This window comes from Erithacus rubecula (genome assembly GCF_903797595.1).
Source record: "Erithacus rubecula genome assembly, chromosome: 4".
In the NCBI taxonomy this organism is placed as follows: domain Eukaryota; kingdom Metazoa; phylum Chordata; class Aves; order Passeriformes; family Muscicapidae; genus Erithacus; species Erithacus rubecula.
Window position 1 is genome coordinate 18,202,700 of NC_136686.1, and position 19,227 is coordinate 18,221,926.

At 38.5% G+C, this 19,227-nt stretch overlaps 1 protein-coding gene across 1 annotated transcript in view; it reads left to right on the forward strand.

Annotated features, from left to right (window-relative positions):
- Window positions 1–19,227, forward strand: part of RFX4 (regulatory factor X4) — an 83,520-nt gene that overhangs the window by 42,649 nt on the left and 21,644 nt on the right. Inside the window, exons 5-13 of the mRNA XM_079303623.1 lie at window positions 363–424; window positions 4,598–4,811; window positions 5,654–5,731; window positions 7,518–7,681; window positions 9,641–9,741; window positions 11,535–11,593; window positions 13,143–13,287; window positions 16,480–16,574; window positions 17,949–18,066. Coding sequence (XP_079159749.1) covers window positions 363–424; window positions 4,598–4,811; window positions 5,654–5,731; window positions 7,518–7,681; window positions 9,641–9,741; window positions 11,535–11,593; window positions 13,143–13,287; window positions 16,480–16,574; window positions 17,949–18,066 — 1,036 coding nt within the window. The remainder of the gene's footprint in view (window positions 1–362; window positions 425–4,597; window positions 4,812–5,653; window positions 5,732–7,517; window positions 7,682–9,640; window positions 9,742–11,534; window positions 11,594–13,142; window positions 13,288–16,479; window positions 16,575–17,948; window positions 18,067–19,227) is intronic.

The following is a 19,227-nucleotide window of genomic DNA, read 5'->3' on the forward strand; positions in this document are numbered from 1 at the left end:
GTAGAGAACTTTGTTGATCCTGCAAAGTGATATAAGCAGCCAAGCCAATTCTAATTACAGTGCTTCTTAGCTTAGAGGCAGAACTGATCTTAAATTTTTAAGGAAATATGTTCTATTCCAGTAACTTCTGAAAGTATTTAAATTAATGGTAGTTAATGAAATCATAGTGAAGTTTGAAGTCTCTTTGCCCCTTTCAGAAATGGAAAAAAATCAAGAACTTTATTTCTGATTTCTCTTACCATATATTTTTCAGACATCACAGTACTGTTTTTCTGCTTTTTTGTCTTAAAAGTTCATATTAAATTAAGCATTGGTTAATGTGCCTTTCCATTTGACTAAATATCAGTTCTATTTATTTGCAGATAATAAGACAACAGTTTCCACAACTAACGACAAGAAGGCTTGGAACCAGAGGCCAATCAAAGTAAGCAGTGTGTCATTGTCACCCCTCACAGGACCCCAGCTTTACTGGAGGGGGAGTGAGAACAGGGAATAATTTGTGTGGCTGGGGACTTAAAAACAATTTCATTGAGGTTCTGTTGTAATCTTTACATTATCTTATAGATTCAGCAGTGATCCTGCAAAGCTGGTCTAATGGAGCCCTTTTACTGATTTGATTAGCAATATTTCCCACACTGTTTTTCATCTCAATTCACTTTACACAACCTAAAGGACATTCACACTCAGGAGCAGTGGAGCTACTGTTGGAGACAGGGAAATAACAACTGGTTAGCATCATGTTTCAGGCTAGAGAGCAAGAGTCAGAATGCCCTTTAGAATTTAGGTAGGAACACACATTGACCTAAACTGAAACTGTCCACAAACCTGTATTTAACCACCAGTTTTTCCATCTACCAACATACCTTTAGGTGATTAAAGTAGTAACTTATTACCTTGCCCAAAGGATGGTATTTTCTGAAAACAGCTCATACTAATTCCAGAATGAGAAACTGATTCGGAATTAAAAGTGCACTTCCTGGGGTATTTGACTTTTTGCACTTGTTGATAAGATGTGATTCTACCAATTTATGTAGAGGACACAGATATGTTTTTATACTTTTTTTCTGATGTGGACTCCAAGAAATTTTTCCAGGGGAGCGTTGAATCTTTCTGTGACAAACATAAGAACCTCTCACATGATAAAATCTGCTTTTCTTGATTAGCTTTCACAAAATTCTAGAGAGCAGCAAAAGTGGAGTGTCTATAGGTCACAGCTGAAAAACTATGGAAAAGAAAATGAAAATGTGAGATGGTGTGTTTGCAAAATGTTTTGGCAAAGCTTCCCTTTCAAAATAAGGCCTGAAAAACATGATATGGCTAAATGCTGAGAATGAAATATGCTATTAGGATTGATCTTACAAACTAAAGCTAGAATAACCTGCTTTTTAAAGTAAAAAAGAAACTAAGATGGTAAAAGAAATGCCAGATTTACTGTGCTCTTCTAATAAATGGTCCATGCCAAACAGTATTTCTTTGATGGGACAAAATGTTCTTTCCCCAAGCTTGATATTTTCTTAATTTTTATAACTAAGTTTTGTTTTTTCTAGAGCAGACATATTTAAGCAGCTAAGTGATGGTTTGATTTTAGGAAAGGTCCTAAATACAAACTCAGAGTTGCCATAACATCACTCCTTCAGGCCACATACTCCTTCCACGCCACTTGTGCAATGGTTCTGCTCCCTATCTAGCAGAAAGGGGGTTCTGTCATACACACAGAGACTACCTGCACGCTGTACTTTGAGATAAATACTCTCCTTGGAAGGCCCAGCACAGGTGTAACTGAGGCCTGGTTTTGTTTTCAGAGCCATCTGACTGCATTCCAGTTAAGTGTTACATGCAGAAATTACATTAGGCATTAACACTTCAGTCCTTTTATCACCAGCTGTGCTGACCGATTGCTGCCAGTATTATTTTCCTTCCACTTCCCTGCTACTGCCAAAGGAAATTCAGCTGTAGGAGTGGTTATCTGACTTCACACTGTTCTGCCTTCAGTCTTTTTATAGCATGGCTGCCTTGTAACATCACAAAGTTCAGAGCTACAGTGGTGCTGTACTCTTGCTCATCAGTTGTGAGGTTTCTGTTTTGCAGCTGGTTTATTGATGTGAGCGTGCAGCTGTTCTCTCTTGCACTGAGCTTAAAAACAGTTCCACCACAGGTGAGCCGTGAGAAGGCAGCTGAACATAAAAGCCAATTTCTTTCTGTACTGTAGTCTGAAACTCTTCAATTTGCTACACAAGGTGTGAGTTAAACCAGTGGAAGCTACATGGTGTGAAGGGAATTTTGCTTCTTTCTTTAAAAGAGTGCTGTATATAACAGATAGATGAGGGTGAAAAAAATTCACTGTAACACAAAAACAATTTTATTGTCTACATGTTATTCTTCTATATATCATACTTTCAAGCCCTGTTTATTGAACTAAGTTGATTTTTTTTTCTGATAGAAATACAAAAACGTAATTGGAAAAGAATCTGTGTAAATTACTCCAGTAAGTTTTTGCCCTTTGGGCTAGTAAAATTACTGAAAGAAGAAGTTAGGTAGAAAAATATGGAATTAATTTTGCAACTGCTGTCTATATGACTTTGAAACTCCATGGAAACCTCTTTTATGCAGTTTACTACCAAGTGAAATATACCAGGAATTAAACGCTGCACAGTGAAATTCTACTACATTTTCCAGGCTTTTTTTTTTCCCTTTCACTGATTAAGACAAAACTTGATACAAGACTGATCCCTGTTTAAATTACACAAGCCTTTCAGTTCTTCTTGCTCTAATTTTTTCCCTCTTCCCACCCTTCCCTGAGCAGTTTGTGCTGCTGGCTCCCCACAGTATTTCTTTTAGGGTTCCCCTATCCCAGATGTAGCACACAGGCCATGTGTGAGTTTTATGGCTCTTATGTGCAGTGCTCACCTGGCAGCTGCCAGGGACCAAACCGGGCACTTAAACCCAGAGCTGGAGGTGTTACCATTCAAGCTTAAAAAAAAGCACCAAACTTCTACAGCTGGTGTTGTAACCCCTGGCCACTAATTACCTGGTTAGGAACAATCTCAAGCCTGGTTTCTTACATAGAATACATGCTTTGACCTAGGCTCTGATGGGAAAAATTAGAGCAAATACTGTTGCTTTCTCAGGTATTGAAGCTAGGAAATTCCATTCATACCATGCCAGTGTAATGTTTTAAGATATGTCACTTGGATTATTCAATATTGAATTCAAGATAGCTTTTATTTTTAAGGGAAAGCAGGGAATGTCCAGGAAAGGCCAGGAACCATGTACTAGAAATTTGCTACAACAGCCCAGGCCTCCTCTCAGCCCATATATGCTGATAGAAAATTTGGCCTTACAGATCTTTGCCACTATTTTCTGCTGGGAATTATGGCATGCACTGATCAGTGGGTGAATGACTGTGAGTGGAAAAAGGAAAAGTCACCAGTTAGTTTAAACTACCATCACTTACATGCTACTCTGTAATTAATTTCATTGATGACCTTTGTAGAACTGCCTCAAGTGAATTTGTGTCTATTTGAATGAACAGATGTGGTGGCAGCACTCTGAAATATTAACTGACTGAAGAATCAAAGAAACTCTTTTTATTTTTCCAGAGATGGAAACTTCTTGTGCCATCATAGTGGGGTCCAGAAGACAGTCTCATAATGATCTGATAGGCTTTTTATAGGCTATAAGGAGAGAAGTGGAGAATCATTGCAAAGTCTTTGTAGAATTTGGCTGAAGCAAAAGTGTACCAGCAATGCAATCTTGTGATGCTTTTTGTAATCACTACTAATTTAGCTGATGGGTTGGATGCCTGCAGCTGAAAAACTGAAATAAAAGTTAGGAATTTACAGAAGGGCTAAAATAAAATCTCTGCTGCTTTGATTTGAGTTTTACTCAAGCCAGCACCTATAATAAATGAGTAGCTGGTAGCACAAACTTGTGCCATAAGGCCAAGCACAGCCACACTGTAATTCCAGTGTGGCCTCAGAGTCAGAGCTGTGTCCTATCCCTGGCTGATCAAAGCCCAGTGCTGATGCTAGGATATACAGCAAATAACTGGAGCTGTGCATTTCCTGCCATACATTGCTCTTCAGCACAAGCCTTTTCTATTCCTCTTTCCATTGTTTTCAATTTTTGAAACATTCTGATCAACCCGTTTGCAATACAGACTTGTGTTTTTCAGGGTCTAAGCCAGCCCTCAGCAGCCTGAGAACCAGGGAGCTGAAATAACAAGAGAAGGGCCAGTCCAGAGGGTCTGTACCTCTGCTTATTGCTGAGCTAAAGGAGCATCTGCACAGCTGAGCTCTGCCCACAAGTAGCTTTAGGATGTTTTGTTTTTTACTAAGAAGTTAAAAAATGGAATGACATCATTTTCCTGCCCTACAACAGAGTCACCTTACTTTTACCCCAAGGAAGAAAAATTGGAAGCTCAGTATATAACCACAGTATTCTGCTGCTGAATCAATGCTTGTTAATAATGTATAAACTATTGATCAGTCTATTTTGCTGTAGAAATAATTTGAATTATCAGTTTCCTTTGCCTCCATAAAATTTTCTTTAATTTACAAACAATTTGCTTTATAAAATACGCATCTCTACGTATCAGGTACCATTATTATGGAATTGCAGTGAAAGAAAACTCCCAGTATTATGATGTGATGTATTCTAAAAAAGGAGCAGCCTGGGTCAACGAAACAGGAAAAAAAGAAGTTACCAAACAGACAGTGGCGTATTCACCACGATCCAAACTGGGAACATTGCTGCCAGAGTTTCCAAATGTCAAAGATCTAAATCTGCCAGCCAGTCTGCCAGAGGAGAAGGTAACAGTTTGGAAATCTTTTCTCAGCTTGTCTTGGTTTCTTTTTTCCCCTCCTGCTCTGGATGAAAGCTTTGTCTAATATATAAAGACTTTAAACTAAAGTTTAATAATGCTTTGACTTGATTTATGGGGGGCTGAATTACTTCATCTAATAGGAAGAAATATCTTCCCTTAAAAAGGGAGCTGACACTATCAGCTATACAATATTTCTGATGCCTGTGCATATCTTTTAAAAAGCTATGTTACATAGAGTAGGACAACTTTTAAAATTATGTGATGTTTGAGGGCAACTTTTAAAATATGTTACAGCCCTCTAATCTGTGAATACACTTGATGACAACTGACAAATAGTTCTAATGCTTTCTTGAGCAGAGAGGGACTTAGTGCATTTCTCATTCTTCTAGTGTAGAAATTCAGAGAATCCCATCTGCACATATGACAAAAATGCTCTGGCTCCTCTTGGCTGAGCTTGCTAGGTTTCTGGTTCTATTCACATGTGTAGTATCAATGTGAAGTGGACAAAAGAATAGGGTTTTTTAGTTCTTTATGCCCTAATTAGGGCCACATTCTCGTCTTTGATCTCACTGAGGCTTTTTGCTCCCCTTACATTTGAAGAATCCTATTGACAGAAAAATCCATGAATTCAAAGGGAGAATTTACTTTTGGGAAGAAAACTCATCTTACAGCTAATCTAAATACACTTAAACTGATTCCAGTGTTTTTGCAGTTGTGCACAGATAAGGGAAAAAAACTTGCTTTTACTGTGCTCTGTGTTCTGATATTTTAAAAGTGGATTTCCTAAAGCAGAATGATCTTTTGTGTGTCTCTCTCATTCTTTTTCAGGTTTCTACCTTTATTATGATGTATAGGACTCACTGTCAGAGGATACTAGACACTGTAATAAGAGCAAACTTTGACGAGGTATGGCTAGAAACTGCTGTTGCAGTTTAATGATATGTAAGGTATCAATGGATTTGAGATCTTATTTTGTATGTTATATTACAGACTTAGGGGTTTGTGGTGCTCAGTGCTTCTCAGGAGCAAGGAACAATAGCTGTACTTGAGTATCTGATATGTGACTGATAGCACTAAATCTCACTTACAACACTGGGTGAGTTGGAAGAACAAAAGCAGTGAGAATGTTTTTGCCCTCTGCTCTCCAGCAGGATTAAAGTAGCAATATCCCCTTACAAGATGTTGGAAAATCCAGCTCTTACAACTCGAGAAGTGTGCTCACCACAACTTTTCAAAGCTTTTTGTTGGGACTGAGCTGTCTGAAGGAATTCCTCTGAGTGCTCAGCAGAGCCAGGGCAGGTGTTGCAGCAGCAACAGTGAGCTCTGCTGGTCTGATAACACGGATGCAGAGTGGTGGGGGGATTACAGCCCCCCAGATATCCCAGAGAGCCATAGCTGAAGGCTCCAGCTGCTCAGTGGTACTGCAGTGCAGCTAGGAGCACACACACACTGCTCAGCAGTTAACACCATCTCTTAGAGATGGGCAAGGATTGTACCTCTTCATATCTGACTGAATCTGAGGGATTTCTGACACTGCATGCAGACAGCTCTATAATTAGAGCTGAAAAATAAAATGTCACTGGAATGCAAGGAGATTTATATTACATGGGAAGATGGCTTCTTATCTAGGATAACAAATCTGGCTACAGAGATACTAAGAACCTGATTCAAATATGATATTCAGATCCTGGGGGAAAAAAACCAAAGGAAATGTCTTTTGACTCTGTTTTCTGAACAATTGGGAAAAATTCTTTGCTTTTCTTCTTCTTACTGTTTGATTCTCACACTCTTCTGGTTTAAAGCTGGTTTTGCACCATTGTACTGAGTCTAGAAGTTTCCATGTGAGAAAAATACGTGACGCATTCAGGAAATTTAGCTGGGCGAGTCTCAGAATAGTTTCTTAAGAGCAAGATGCTATATTATATTAGGTTTATCAGGATCTATGGTAGGAGAAGGGCTGAGCAGCAGCAATATAAAAATGACTACACGTGGTGTGGTTGCTTACTTCACTACAGATGGCATGCAGAAAGTTATAATTCGTGAGTGCTGGTGTTTTGACCCCTGTGGAACTGATCACATCATTCTCTGACTAACACCTTTATTCCCCACATTAAAATTTTCAGAGGTATATTTTGTTGAAATATTTCCCCTATTTTTATTTATTTTGCCTTTCACCACTTTTCTCTTCTTTTCTTCATACTGGAGGAAAGATAAAATCCAAAAGTGTAGTGTTTCTTTCCAAAGCAAAGACAGAAAATGGTATATTGACCCTTGTAAGCCATTTGCTCTCCTACTCTCCCCCCTCCCTTTCTCCCTCCACCAAGGCCTCGATTGCATTCCTTTGTACAGAGGGATAGAGTGCAAACAGACAGAAAAATACTTGACATGTGGAAGCCAAAGAGTTAAACTCATCAGCCACTAATGGAAGGTAAAAATACAGTGATTCCCATGGGTGTCTCTACTGCAGTGACACAAAGAGTCCCTGTCACCAGTCCCAAGTGCCTGCTCACCCTCTGGCTGATTATCCCACTGTGTGCTGTCTAGTGAAGGAATTTGCCTTGCCTGTGTTGCACCCCATAACCTCAGCTCTAGGCTAAAATAAATGTTGTGTAAGCAGGGTCATTTAAAGAGAATGGTATTTGTGCCTTTGTTATTTTAATTTTAACATTCCTGCTTCTTCTCATGACTGCAGGTTCAAAGTTTTCTTCTGCACTTTTGGCAAGGGATGCCTCCTCACATGCTGCCCGTGCTGGGTTCTTCAACTGTAGTGAATATAGTGGGAGTTTGTGACTCAATTCTGTACAAGGCAATTTCTGGAGTTTTGATGCCAACAGTACTACAAGCCTTACCTGACAGGTGACTGACCCCTTCTAGCTCTGCTGTCTTTGTTATATTTCTTTTCTTCAAGGATGACACCAGTTCTTGGAGAGCTGCTTGCTACCACCCATTTTCTGACTTTAAACCAGAATGTCATTTGAAAGGAATTGAAGAGCATGTTCCTGAAAAGATGTTAAGATTTTAACAAGACCTGGATTATGAAAAACTTGGAGAGTTGGGGGGTTTTATGTGATGAAGGACACCACCTTCTTCTTGGTTTCTTAATGTCCAGCTAAACCCAAATTAAATTGACTTTCCCAAACCATGTGATAGATTTCAGCTGGTCTCTTCCTACCTGATGTTCATTAGTGTAAATTCAAGAATTCTTGTTCATAGACCTAAAGCAGGACAGGGATCACCAATCCACAGCACAAAGTGTAATCACTGAGTGCAGACAACATGTTTTCCTCTCTGGTTTTACTTGTATGTGCATCAGGAAGTCATCTTTTTCTAAATAGTCTTGTACACTTTTAATATAACTTGACTGATGTGTTCTTGACATTGAGTAATTTTTTAAGAATATTGCTCTAGGAGATTTTTATTGCTACTGTGTTTAGCCCTTAAGATTTTGAAGTGTCTCTAATCAAGGAAAATGTTTTCCCAATGTTGTTCTACTCTCTTACATGAATTTCATGACTGCTAAAGTGAAAGTATTTTACACAAGAAATCTGCTATAAGCACGGGCTGTTCTTGATAAGACATGTACATTTTTACAGGCTTTGCCCCTCACCCCCCCCAAATCTATTTCATTGGAAGGATTAAACAGAACAGCAGTCCTTTTCTCAAGCTGCTTAGTTCTTTCATAGCAAATAAGGAGAGACTTGAGTGTGAATATAGACTTTTGTAATGCATATAAAGGGCCAGATTGTGGCTATTAAGCCATAGCCTGCACTGGAGGGGGTGAAGAAGGGTCTCATTGCAATGGAAGCTCCTGAAGGAAATCTTGCTGACTCAGCCAGAATCCTCTGGGATACTTCCTGGGAACAAATTCTGGCTATCCAGAAAAGGCACATTTTAGTGAGCCCAGCAGTCATCCATCCCCTGTTCTCTTTGGGTGTTTTGTGCAGCAGAGCAGGTGTGTTTATTTTACCACCTCTGCTGTCTGTGCAGTGTGCCAGGAGTACAAGCAGAAAAAGCTTCTTGGTTGAAAGGGGAAGTTCCTTGTATCTTTTCTCTCTCATTTGTGCATTTCTAGCACTGCTACAGGCAGTGCAGCTTTGTCTGTCAGAACCAACTCTTGGGATCATCTGTACAACACTCCACAACTGTTCCTAGGAACTGTCATTTTTCACTGAGGATTCTAACAAGAAGGGCAAAATGAGCTGCCTACCAAGTTTAACAGGAAATTATGGATCCACCAGGAAAGGGTAACAAGAAAGAAGAGAGAAATTTCACTTGTCTGGGAAAGTTCCAGTCCTGTGCAGGGCTAAGCAGGCAGGTCCTGCTCTACCTGCAGCTCCCCCACCTGTGTGGGCTTGGCCTGAAAACTCTTCCCCACCACCATCATCACTCAGTAACTGGCCCTGGCCTGCAGCAGAGTTGGTTGTTGCTCCACTTGAAAATCCCCTTGTACATCTGTATAAATGTGAGCACAACAGAGCTGAAATCTTAAGCTTGATTGTCTCCTTTAAACAGTTGTGAATTCCCATTTGTAGAGAGTGGGAATGATTTTATTTAAAGTAAAAATACCATTTGTAATTATCAAAGCAGTGCCTTACAGAGATGTGAGGTTTTGAACATGGTGATAAATTTTTCTTTCCTTGCAAAAGTTGTCCGCAGTTTCAGAAGTTTTTCTTCATGCCTACAAACCAAAATATGTTAGCAACTCTGCATAATAATGAGTTGTAAATAAATGACTGATGGTATTCACACACTGACAGCATTTATAGTACAATGCACAGAGTAAACCTGATGTGATGTTGTGATTCCTTTTTTCAGTTTGACACAGGTGATCCGAAAGTTTGCAAAGCAACTGGATGAGTGGCTGAAAGTTGCTCTCCACGATTTACCAGAAAACCTACGAAATATCAAATTTGAGTGTATGTATTGCCCAATCTCTCTCCTGTTAAACTGGAATGGACAATGTTTATTGATTACAAATTAATTGGAAGAAAGACTAGTGTTCTTTTAGGAATTAGAACCTGCCATCATTGTAAATCTTGCATTCACTTAGAATCTCCACTTGTTCATGAGAATTGATCTCAGTGAAATGAGGCATTGCTCAAAATGAGAATTTCTTTTCCTTTCTTGTGGATTCTGATAAGAAATTAATTTTGTTGATAGTAAGCAAACATTAGGCATTATATTAGGCAAAGAAAATTATTAAACAAACCTTGAGGCTAGCAGAATTTGAATACAGCTTGAGGCCCTCGCTCAAAAAAGTGCCAGAGTTAGAAATGAAGGAGATCAAATTACCCTGTCACCACAGGAAAGGGCACTAGTCCTTTTCAAACGTGCTTTGTAGATGCCTGCAGTGCACATCACCTATTGATAAAGCCTGCTTTATTTCACAGCTCTCAATTCTTTGCCTTTCATGAGCACTAAATTCCACACCACAAAGTTAAAGGGGAAAAAAAAAACTAATTTAGGAGAAGGATTAACTATTTTGATCAGCGTGGAAAATTAGGTGTATATGTTACTGAGAATAGTCAGGAGGGAGGTTGGAACAATTAATTTCAGGGTGGTTTGAATTGTTTACTAATTTATTTTAAAAATTAAACTAAGTTTGAACTGAAAATATGCTTTACTACAAATTTTTCCAGTTCAAAAATATTGAGAATCTTCAACAGCAAAATCTTTGCCAATCTTACAGGCAGACTGAAAGAGATGTACAGTGCACTCTTTTATCATTCTCAGTCTGTAATTTTTAATGCCTTTATGCACAGTATGGAGGGAAAGCTCACTCTGTGATCATATCTAGCATCTCTTTGGAGAGATCTGCAAATCTGGTCCTTTTGATATAAGGAAAACACTGTGTGCACCCTGCCTTTTACATGAGCTTTTGTTGCTTCTGCAGCTGTTTCCTCCTCATCAGAATTTGTGATAGGGTACACAGCCAGTGGAGGTACTGACAGCAGGAGCTGCAAACTTTGGTCATTTTTGCAGTTCCCAAGTCACTGGATTCAGAAAAAAAAAAAAAAAAAAAAAGCACAATACAACCTTTTAAAACTCATTTTCCAAGAATAGGAAATACTTTAATTCAGGATCCATATCACTTGCAAAGAGCTAAACTGGGAAGTACCTACCTCCTGGATTATTTCAGCCCATAATGTATTAGTATCATGCAATTGCTTTCAGAAACTTTGATCAAATTCTACCTGAAACTGGATCAGAGTTTAGCCCTTACCCGTCAAAAGACTTCTCCAAAACTTGATTGCATGAAGATTTAGCAACCTTTTCTCATTTCCACACATAATGCACCTATTGTTATTTTATGTGCACTTATTCTTGCACCAACATTTTTCTTCCTATTAAATAGTTCTTTCTGTTCTCCAGTTCCTTTGTGTAGCAAGAGAAAATTTGCTATGCTGAACAAGCAAAGCTTTTCCATTGTCCTCTGTTTCTCTTGTCATCTCATTATTCACAGCATCTATAAATAATTGCTTGTAATATGCTTCTGTAAAACTGATTGAGCATCCAGATTTAAGGGTTTAGGTCAAGGTTTAAATTAAGTTAAAACTGGGCTTGTTGAGTGCAAACCAATGCAGCCACAATTTTGTATAGGAAACTGGTTATATTTTTTGTTGTTCTTCTTGTTTAATTTAATACTTTCTGAAATAATTATCCTTATTTGGCACAGTATGCAAATATATGTATCTCCTCTTTCCTGCAGTGTCCAGAAGATTCTCACAAATACTACGGCGACAGACATCTCTAAATCATCTCTGCCAAGTAAGAATCTCAGTTACCCAAGTCTGACTAATGCCATTTTTACTGACTTTTCAAATAATTTTATTAATTGACAGGTTAGACTTTATTCAGAGGAGGAGATATGTTAGCAGTTTGTCTCCAATATTTTTTCTGGCCATCTCTACAAAATCAAAGAGTAATCACTGAAAAAAGCTTTTCTGGACAACTGGCAACCCCTGATTATTAAATTCAGCGGGGTACTTTCATGAAACAAAATTATTATTTGATTTGAAGAGATGGTTCATTTCCAGGAAACAAATGAGAGACATTCCATTGATTTCAGAGCTGTTTGTATCTGTGCAATTGCAAAGCAAGAAAAATTTCTACATGCCCAACAATACCTTCCAAGTCTAATTGTATATTATAAATCAAATGAAAATTAGCAAAAGGGAAAACAGCTGAACTGGGTTGTAAATAGATGTGCTCTTGTAAGCATAGCCAGTGAATACAGAAGCTGCTCCAAAGTGTTTGGTTTTTACCAGTTTATATCAGAATTACCTGTACAAAGCTATGAAGCTGAATTCTGTGTAGTATAAAAAGGGAGACAATGCATTGAATTTATTAATGTTTCATCCACATATTGGAGGGGATAGTTTTTTTCCCTGACACCTGAAAGCTCCACTTTTGGGAGGTGAATCCAAAACCCCAGGTTAACCCTGTGAGGGGTGAAGCCCACATAAAGAAGCTCTAGGGAAATAAAAGCACTCCTGCAAGGAATTTTTGGTGGGTTTCTTCCACCATTGTTTTAGTAGTGGAGACAGAGATATCTGTGCTACCTTTCCCCAAATGCCACAGATTGTCACTGAACTCTGGAGGTCCATAGCCATTCAGAGGAAATCAAGACAAAGAAACCACAACTTTGTGCATCAAACCTGGGATCAAATCTCTCAGGTGAAGGGCTCTTCAAGTGCATCACTCTCTTGGGGAAGCTGATAGCCTTGGTGTGTGTTATCACCTCTGCTCAATTTATAGAGATCTGTGTACATGACCATGGCCTTGTGTCACTCCCTTTACTCTCAGTCCATCCTCCCCATTACCAGCAGCAGATCCCTGTCTCAACCAGGCAAGACATGGATCTGATGAGAAGGACAAGGAGTTTTAACCTTTTCATGTGGCTGAGGAAGAATGAGAGTCTTCCAAGACTGGGAGAGGGGAGGGTGCAAACCTGAGTGGGGTTTGTTTGATATTGGTTTGATGTTGCTTTTTTGTTCTGAACTGAAACTTGAAATGAAAACCAGCAGAGCTGTTAGAAATTGAGGAGTCTAGCAATGGCAGCATCAGCTTAATATTGCTCATTGGGATTTGTGGTGGTTGCAGTCAAAATACTTGCAGTTGATTAAAGTAGGGAAAATGACTGAAGAGTTCTCTTGTTCGAGGGCCCTGTAATATCCATAAGACATCAAGCTGGTGGGTGGGGGTCCATGAGGAGAATCAACTTAGTGAGCCCAGCTAAGGAAGCGTAAAAAGGGATAAAGCCTATTTTTTAACTTAATAAAGCATGAACTAATGAATAGATTGGATTGGATTACAGGCATCAAGAACAGTGATCCACAGTGCAGACATCACATTTCAAATGCTGGAGGACTGGAGGAATGTGGATCTGAATAGCATTACCAAACAAACCCTCTATACTATGGAGGACTCTCGGGAGGAACACAGAAAGCTCATCATACAATGTAAGAGCAGAATCTTCAATTAAAGCCAGGTGAACTTGGCTTTCTGCTGCAAACAAAGCTCAGAGAAAGTAGTGCTGGTTTTGCAGCCATTGGTTTGCTTGGAGGATTAAGATAAATACAGAAACATTTACCAAAATGTAAGGCAAAGCCCTGTCAAGGTCTTATGTTTTAGGACATAGATCTGGGCACTGTTGTTGATGTGTTCCTTTCTGGTACCCAGAATGGCCAGTGGCACAAAACTTACACCCGAATTCAGGAGGATTTTCCCCGTGAACCTGAGCAAACTAAATCTGTGATTAGCCATTGAATGTGTCAAAATCCAATCTTTCCTCCTGTGGAATTGCAGAAGAATTGTCTTTTAAATGGTTTTGACACTTCAGTGACTGTGTATTTGAGTCCTTTGTAAATTGTTTATAAAAAACTCCTTTTTACACAGTGTTTTCATAACCAAGAGCATTTGATGGGATAAACTTTTGCCCTAAACTGTTATGACTAAGCAGAAGTCCCATATCAGACAAGCTCATTGGCTAATTTAGCTTCTGTCTATTATGAAGGGCATGGACTAGAAAGTGACTTTGGAGACATTCTCAAATTGGTTTTACAATTGAAGATCTTTTGCAAATACAAAATTTTCCTTCCACCATCCAGCAAGTGTGGCATAGTTATAAGCTCAGGTGTAACCCAAAGCACATTGAGTTTTGTTGTTTTGAGGCAACAGAGCTTTGTCTCAACATCCTTCATGTAACCTCACTTCCTGGGAGCACACCTGTTGTATTGCCATCTCTCCTGAGGAGGACCAGTCATCTTTTACCCTGCCTGAACAGGGCACAGCCCAGGCAACCACCTGTGGGAGCCCAGCAAGGGCAGGTTTGCTAGTCAGGTAACTCCTTCAGGGAGTGGTTGGGAAGACAAGGGTGACACCTTCACAGGTACCCTGGACTCTACTAGGTTGCTTTTGGTACCATCCCACCCTGATGGGCCTTGCACTCTCTGCTAGTTCTGTCTTTCAGGGAGAGGTTCTTGGTGTTCTTTCCTCTCTTTCTTAACCCTTGATTCACTTCATGGCCCTCTTCCCCTTTGAGGATATAGGAACTTGACATGGCAGCATACAGTGGGACCGAAGTCCAGAAGTCGAGTGAATCCTTCTGTTGTCCATTATGTTTTCCACATCTATCCAGCATCCTACCACTGGTCAAAAAAGAGAGTTTTCAGAGTTATACTCCCTAGTAGCAGCAACATTTTTGGCTGCTATTCAGAACATCCTTAATGTTCAATGAAGCTTCTTATGTATGTGCTATAAGCAGAATAAAACCAAACAGAATTTTCCTGAATGCTGTTGGATTTATACAAGTTTTCCCATATTCTAGACCTTTGTAGTTAGTCAGAAATGGTAAGCTAATAGCTCATGAAATAAGATGCCAATGAGATGCTCAGATATGTATAGAGAATATTCTGGAACTTGGATTTTCCCCTCCCATCTTTGATGTTTATTCTACTCGACCAAAGATCTTTTTCACTGTGCCTTATATGACTTATATGGCATTGATTTAAGGCCTGCTTTCATACTCCTGTTACTAATAATCAAGGGAGTACAATTTTGGCTCCTAGAACTAGAGAAAAAACCCAGATTTACAAGCCTATAAACAAACTTAAGAGAAACAGACCAACATCACTGGGTATAAGAGAGCCTCTTTCCTGTTCTGCTGGACCACCTATCTCTGACATACTTTCTACTTTATTCCCTCATTCTCAGATCCTTTTGAGGTATTTTTAGCAATCACTAAAGGCTAAACATCTAATTTTCTCAAATAGGTCGTTTTACACAGTTGCATTGCTCCAGCAGCAAAGCAGGCAACTGATTTGTTTTTCTGCTCTTGCTCCCCTCTTTGCACAGCATATGAATTACTTCATCTGTTGTATCAGACAGTTTTTGTCCAGCCAAATACTCAGGTAAGGAGACAACGTTTAGATTTCTCTGTGATCCTGTTCTGAATGAAGGAAGGTTGCCCATTCAATAAAAGAATGAAAGAAGATAAGGGTGGCCCAAACATCATTTTCCTTCTTCCTCAACTAATGTTTCTGGTAACTCAGCCTTTCCAAGTCTCAGTTAAAAATTTGTAGTCAGGTGTTTAGCAAATGTATTCCTGCTCATCCTCCTGATCCAAAGGAATCAGGGAGGTTGTTCTTTGCATTATTTTTGGGTAGCCTCTCTGGCTCATTTCCCTAGCTATCATCTCTATGCTTGGCCTTTTTCACCCCCTTCACTATCTTTCCTATGGAGAGAAATTCCTTCGTCCTGTTGTTTATAATTAGTTGTAAATGGAATTGCTTAGCACGTTGAAATCATCCTGTAACACAGCAGGTAGAAAGTATCTTTCTTCTTGACCTACTGGGCCTTTTATCTTAGCTGAGTTGAAGAATAGTCTGTTGACATGTCAAAGCATGTGGTTCTTTGTCTTCCAAACATTGGTTCTCATGCATAAATTAGACTTGAAGTTTTAAGTACTGCAGTTGAATGACTTGCTTTGACTTCTTGTATTAAAATATTAACATGTGTACTTGGAAAAGATCAAAAAGTATACAGGTTGCTTTTTTGCAACTCTTCTTGATAATAAGTAGAGTATATCTGCACTGATAGCAATTTGTTTTGAAGAAGAAGTTAATGGACATTCTTTGTGTGTGTGTGTCTGGCATTGCAAATAGATGATTTGCAGCAGTTAAATCTTGTTTTTGCAACTAAAGCATTATACAGATGAATCCCCTATCAACAATACTCATTCACTTGGTGCCTAGAAGATTCTTTATGCATTTCTGAATCAATTTCATGCATGACATTTTTTCAGCAGGGTCAAGGCCTAGTTTCTCACCCTTCATAGAGAACACCCTAAACATTTCACTTCTGGGCACACCAGACAACTTAAATAAAAACATTAATTTTTAAAAATAGGTTCTGATTGGCTCACATCAAAATAACACTTTCAATGACTGCATCACTTTCAGTAGAAAAAAAATAAGAGATCCAGCAAACTTTTTGGGTCAGCACCAAGACAGATGCATTTGTTTCAGTTAAGCAATCTGTTATAAAAAAAATACAGTAAACTTGTGATTCTTTGGTAGCCTTTTGTGATTTGTTTTTCTTCAGTTTGAAACAGAATCTGGGTTCTAAGGCTTTTTTTTGGTTTTGTGTGGCAGTGTATCAGGAGTTTGATCACCTTTTGGAGGAGCAGTCCCCCATTGAGTCGTACATCGAGTGGCTGGATTCCATGGTGGACAGATGTGTTGTAAAGGTTGGTAAGGAGGAGTGAATCACTGATATGCATTATGAGCTCTATTCAGGTAATACATTTTTAGAAAAAGTAAAAATAATTTAAAAAAAAAAAAAAAGTTGGTAATGAGCAGTACTAAAGCAATAGTGGACAAAATCTCATTAGTTTTCATCGAGAATTGCTCACATTCAGGATGCAGCTTTATTCTGCTCTTGCTTGTTTTACTTCAAAAGATGGTGTTTAAAAATAATTGGGGTTGAGGTTTCCAATCAAATCAATATTTCAGGGACATGGAGAGAAGAATTCAGAGTCAGAGTCATCCTAATGGTATAGCACAAAGAAAAACATAATATGGCCTTTTAAGATTTTAATGAAAGGATATTTAAGATAGCTAATTCATTTATATACAATCAAATGTAAGGATGAAAGGCTACATTACCATTTAGTCATGGACATATTCTTTTTGAGCTGATATGGAATACCAAGGACATGTATTGTATTTTAATTAAAGCACATGCAGAAACCTACTAACAAAACTTTAAAATGTATTTTCAAAAGCATTTCAGCATCACCACAATTTTACATAGAGTGTGAAAATACATAGCTGACTATTTCAACTTCTGTTAATTCTTTTTAGTAAAGTGTTCTATTAGAATTTCTACTCTTCATTCCCCTTGTTAGAGCTCAGAATTGAAACTGAAAGAAACCAAAATATGCTGCCTCTTTCTGTGATGAAAAATAGCCATATAGAAAACAGATCATTCTCCAGATTACTTGAAATACTTTGATTTGGGGAACTTCTAGTCAGTGGAACACAATTTAAAATTCAGGCCAGAGCTGTAATTTTAATGAAGAACTTGACATGAATTTTAATAAATTAATTTTAATATCTGATAGGGTACATCTAATCCCTTAACTCACATATGGCTATAATGAATACAATTTTGGAGAGTTAATGCCTAAAGTGTGCTTTCTGGAAAGTATTTTTCTGACTAAAATGATTAAGTGAAGTCACGAAAATAAAAATGAGAAGGAACAAAAGCTTTATACTCAATATTAAACTCATTTGAAATAGTAATATAAATTTGGAGGGTAGATCAAACATTATTGATTATAAATTGCTTCCTTGACTAGGAAGCAAGAAAGAATATGTTAGTAATTAAGTTAAGATGAAGATCAGAGCAATTTTTTTGCAGTCCTTTTATCATGTATGAAGGAGATCCAATCTTGAATAATACTTTATTGTTTCCTCCTGAAGGTTGTCCATGGTTATAAGGTGGTTTTCTGTCTAAGGCCATTCTGAGTTTGGGTTTTCTAATTTTTAGTGTATTTCATTCAGCTGTATTGCTGGTAGAAATGAGTTTCTCCATGTCAGACACTTCTGTCTTCCTGCAGGTAGCTGCCAAGAGACAAGGCTCTTTGAAGAAGGTAGCTCAGCAGTTTCTCCTGATGTGGTCCTGTTTTGGCACTCGAGTGATTCGGGACATGACTTTGCACAGCGCACCCAGCTTTGGTACTTGGATTTTGTTGTAATAATTGCATGCCACAGTCAGAAAAAAATCTGTGTGCCATCTTTTAATGTGCATTTTAAGTGAAAGCATGACCAGTTTTCACATGTCCAGTGCTCTGTTAAAAATAGATTGGGGCTATTGACATTTGGAAATGTCAATAGACAGATGTCTGTGCACCAGGGGAGATGAAAACATCACTATTTCCTCCTGTTTGCTGTTAGGAGCTGCAGGGATCAGGGCAGCTGGGGGAGTCCATTACAGGAACATTCCCTAGTGCACTTCAGTGCAAAGTGAACCTGCTCACCCAAACCACTCTGGCAGCATGTTGAGCCAAGAGAGATGACTTTGCTGGAGTGGATGAAAAGCTCTCCAGTGAAACGCTTCCCCAGCTCTCCTCTTAAAGGACATAGCACCTGAAACTGGTCCTTGTGAAGTGAGTGTGCTTCTATAACCTGGAGAGACTCTTCCATTTCTTAAGAAGTCAGTTCACGATGAAAAAAAAAAAATTTACTTTTTAAATGAAAAATCACGTTGCTTTTCCACACTGTTTGAAAGGGGCCTTTGTCCTCAGATACAAAAGGTTTAGATTAAAGTCAGTTAAAAGCAAGAATGACTCAACTGGTGTGCCACAAGTGTGAACACTCAGTCACTTGGGGCCAGACTTTGCATGAGGGATGCTTTTTATAAATGCACATTTGCTTGAATATGTTTCTAGAAAGATCAATAAATAATGGTTTTATATGGGTATTGCATTGAACAACTGCAAGGTTTTCTGCTGGCTGAGCTTTGATGCCCTTTATGCTTTTATAACCATCTTATAGTATCCATTTGGATACTGTCAGTGAGATACAATAGGTTATTTTTAGTATGTTTTATTTATTTATAATACATGTAATATTTATTTATATTACATATTTATATTTTAACCTGAAACTGCTTTCATTTCCATTGTAAAAGAGTTTTCCAAACAGATGTTAATACCATCAGGAATAGTGAGCATCCCCAAGGCAATTACATTTTTCAGCAAAAACCACAAACGTGTTCAGGTGCAATGCTAGTGGAGGCAGGAGGAGCACTGAAGTTTTGAATATCAAAACATATGCTTATCCTATCAGGCAGCAGCCTGGGTTGTCCCTACTCATGTCTCATAAATTTTATATAGC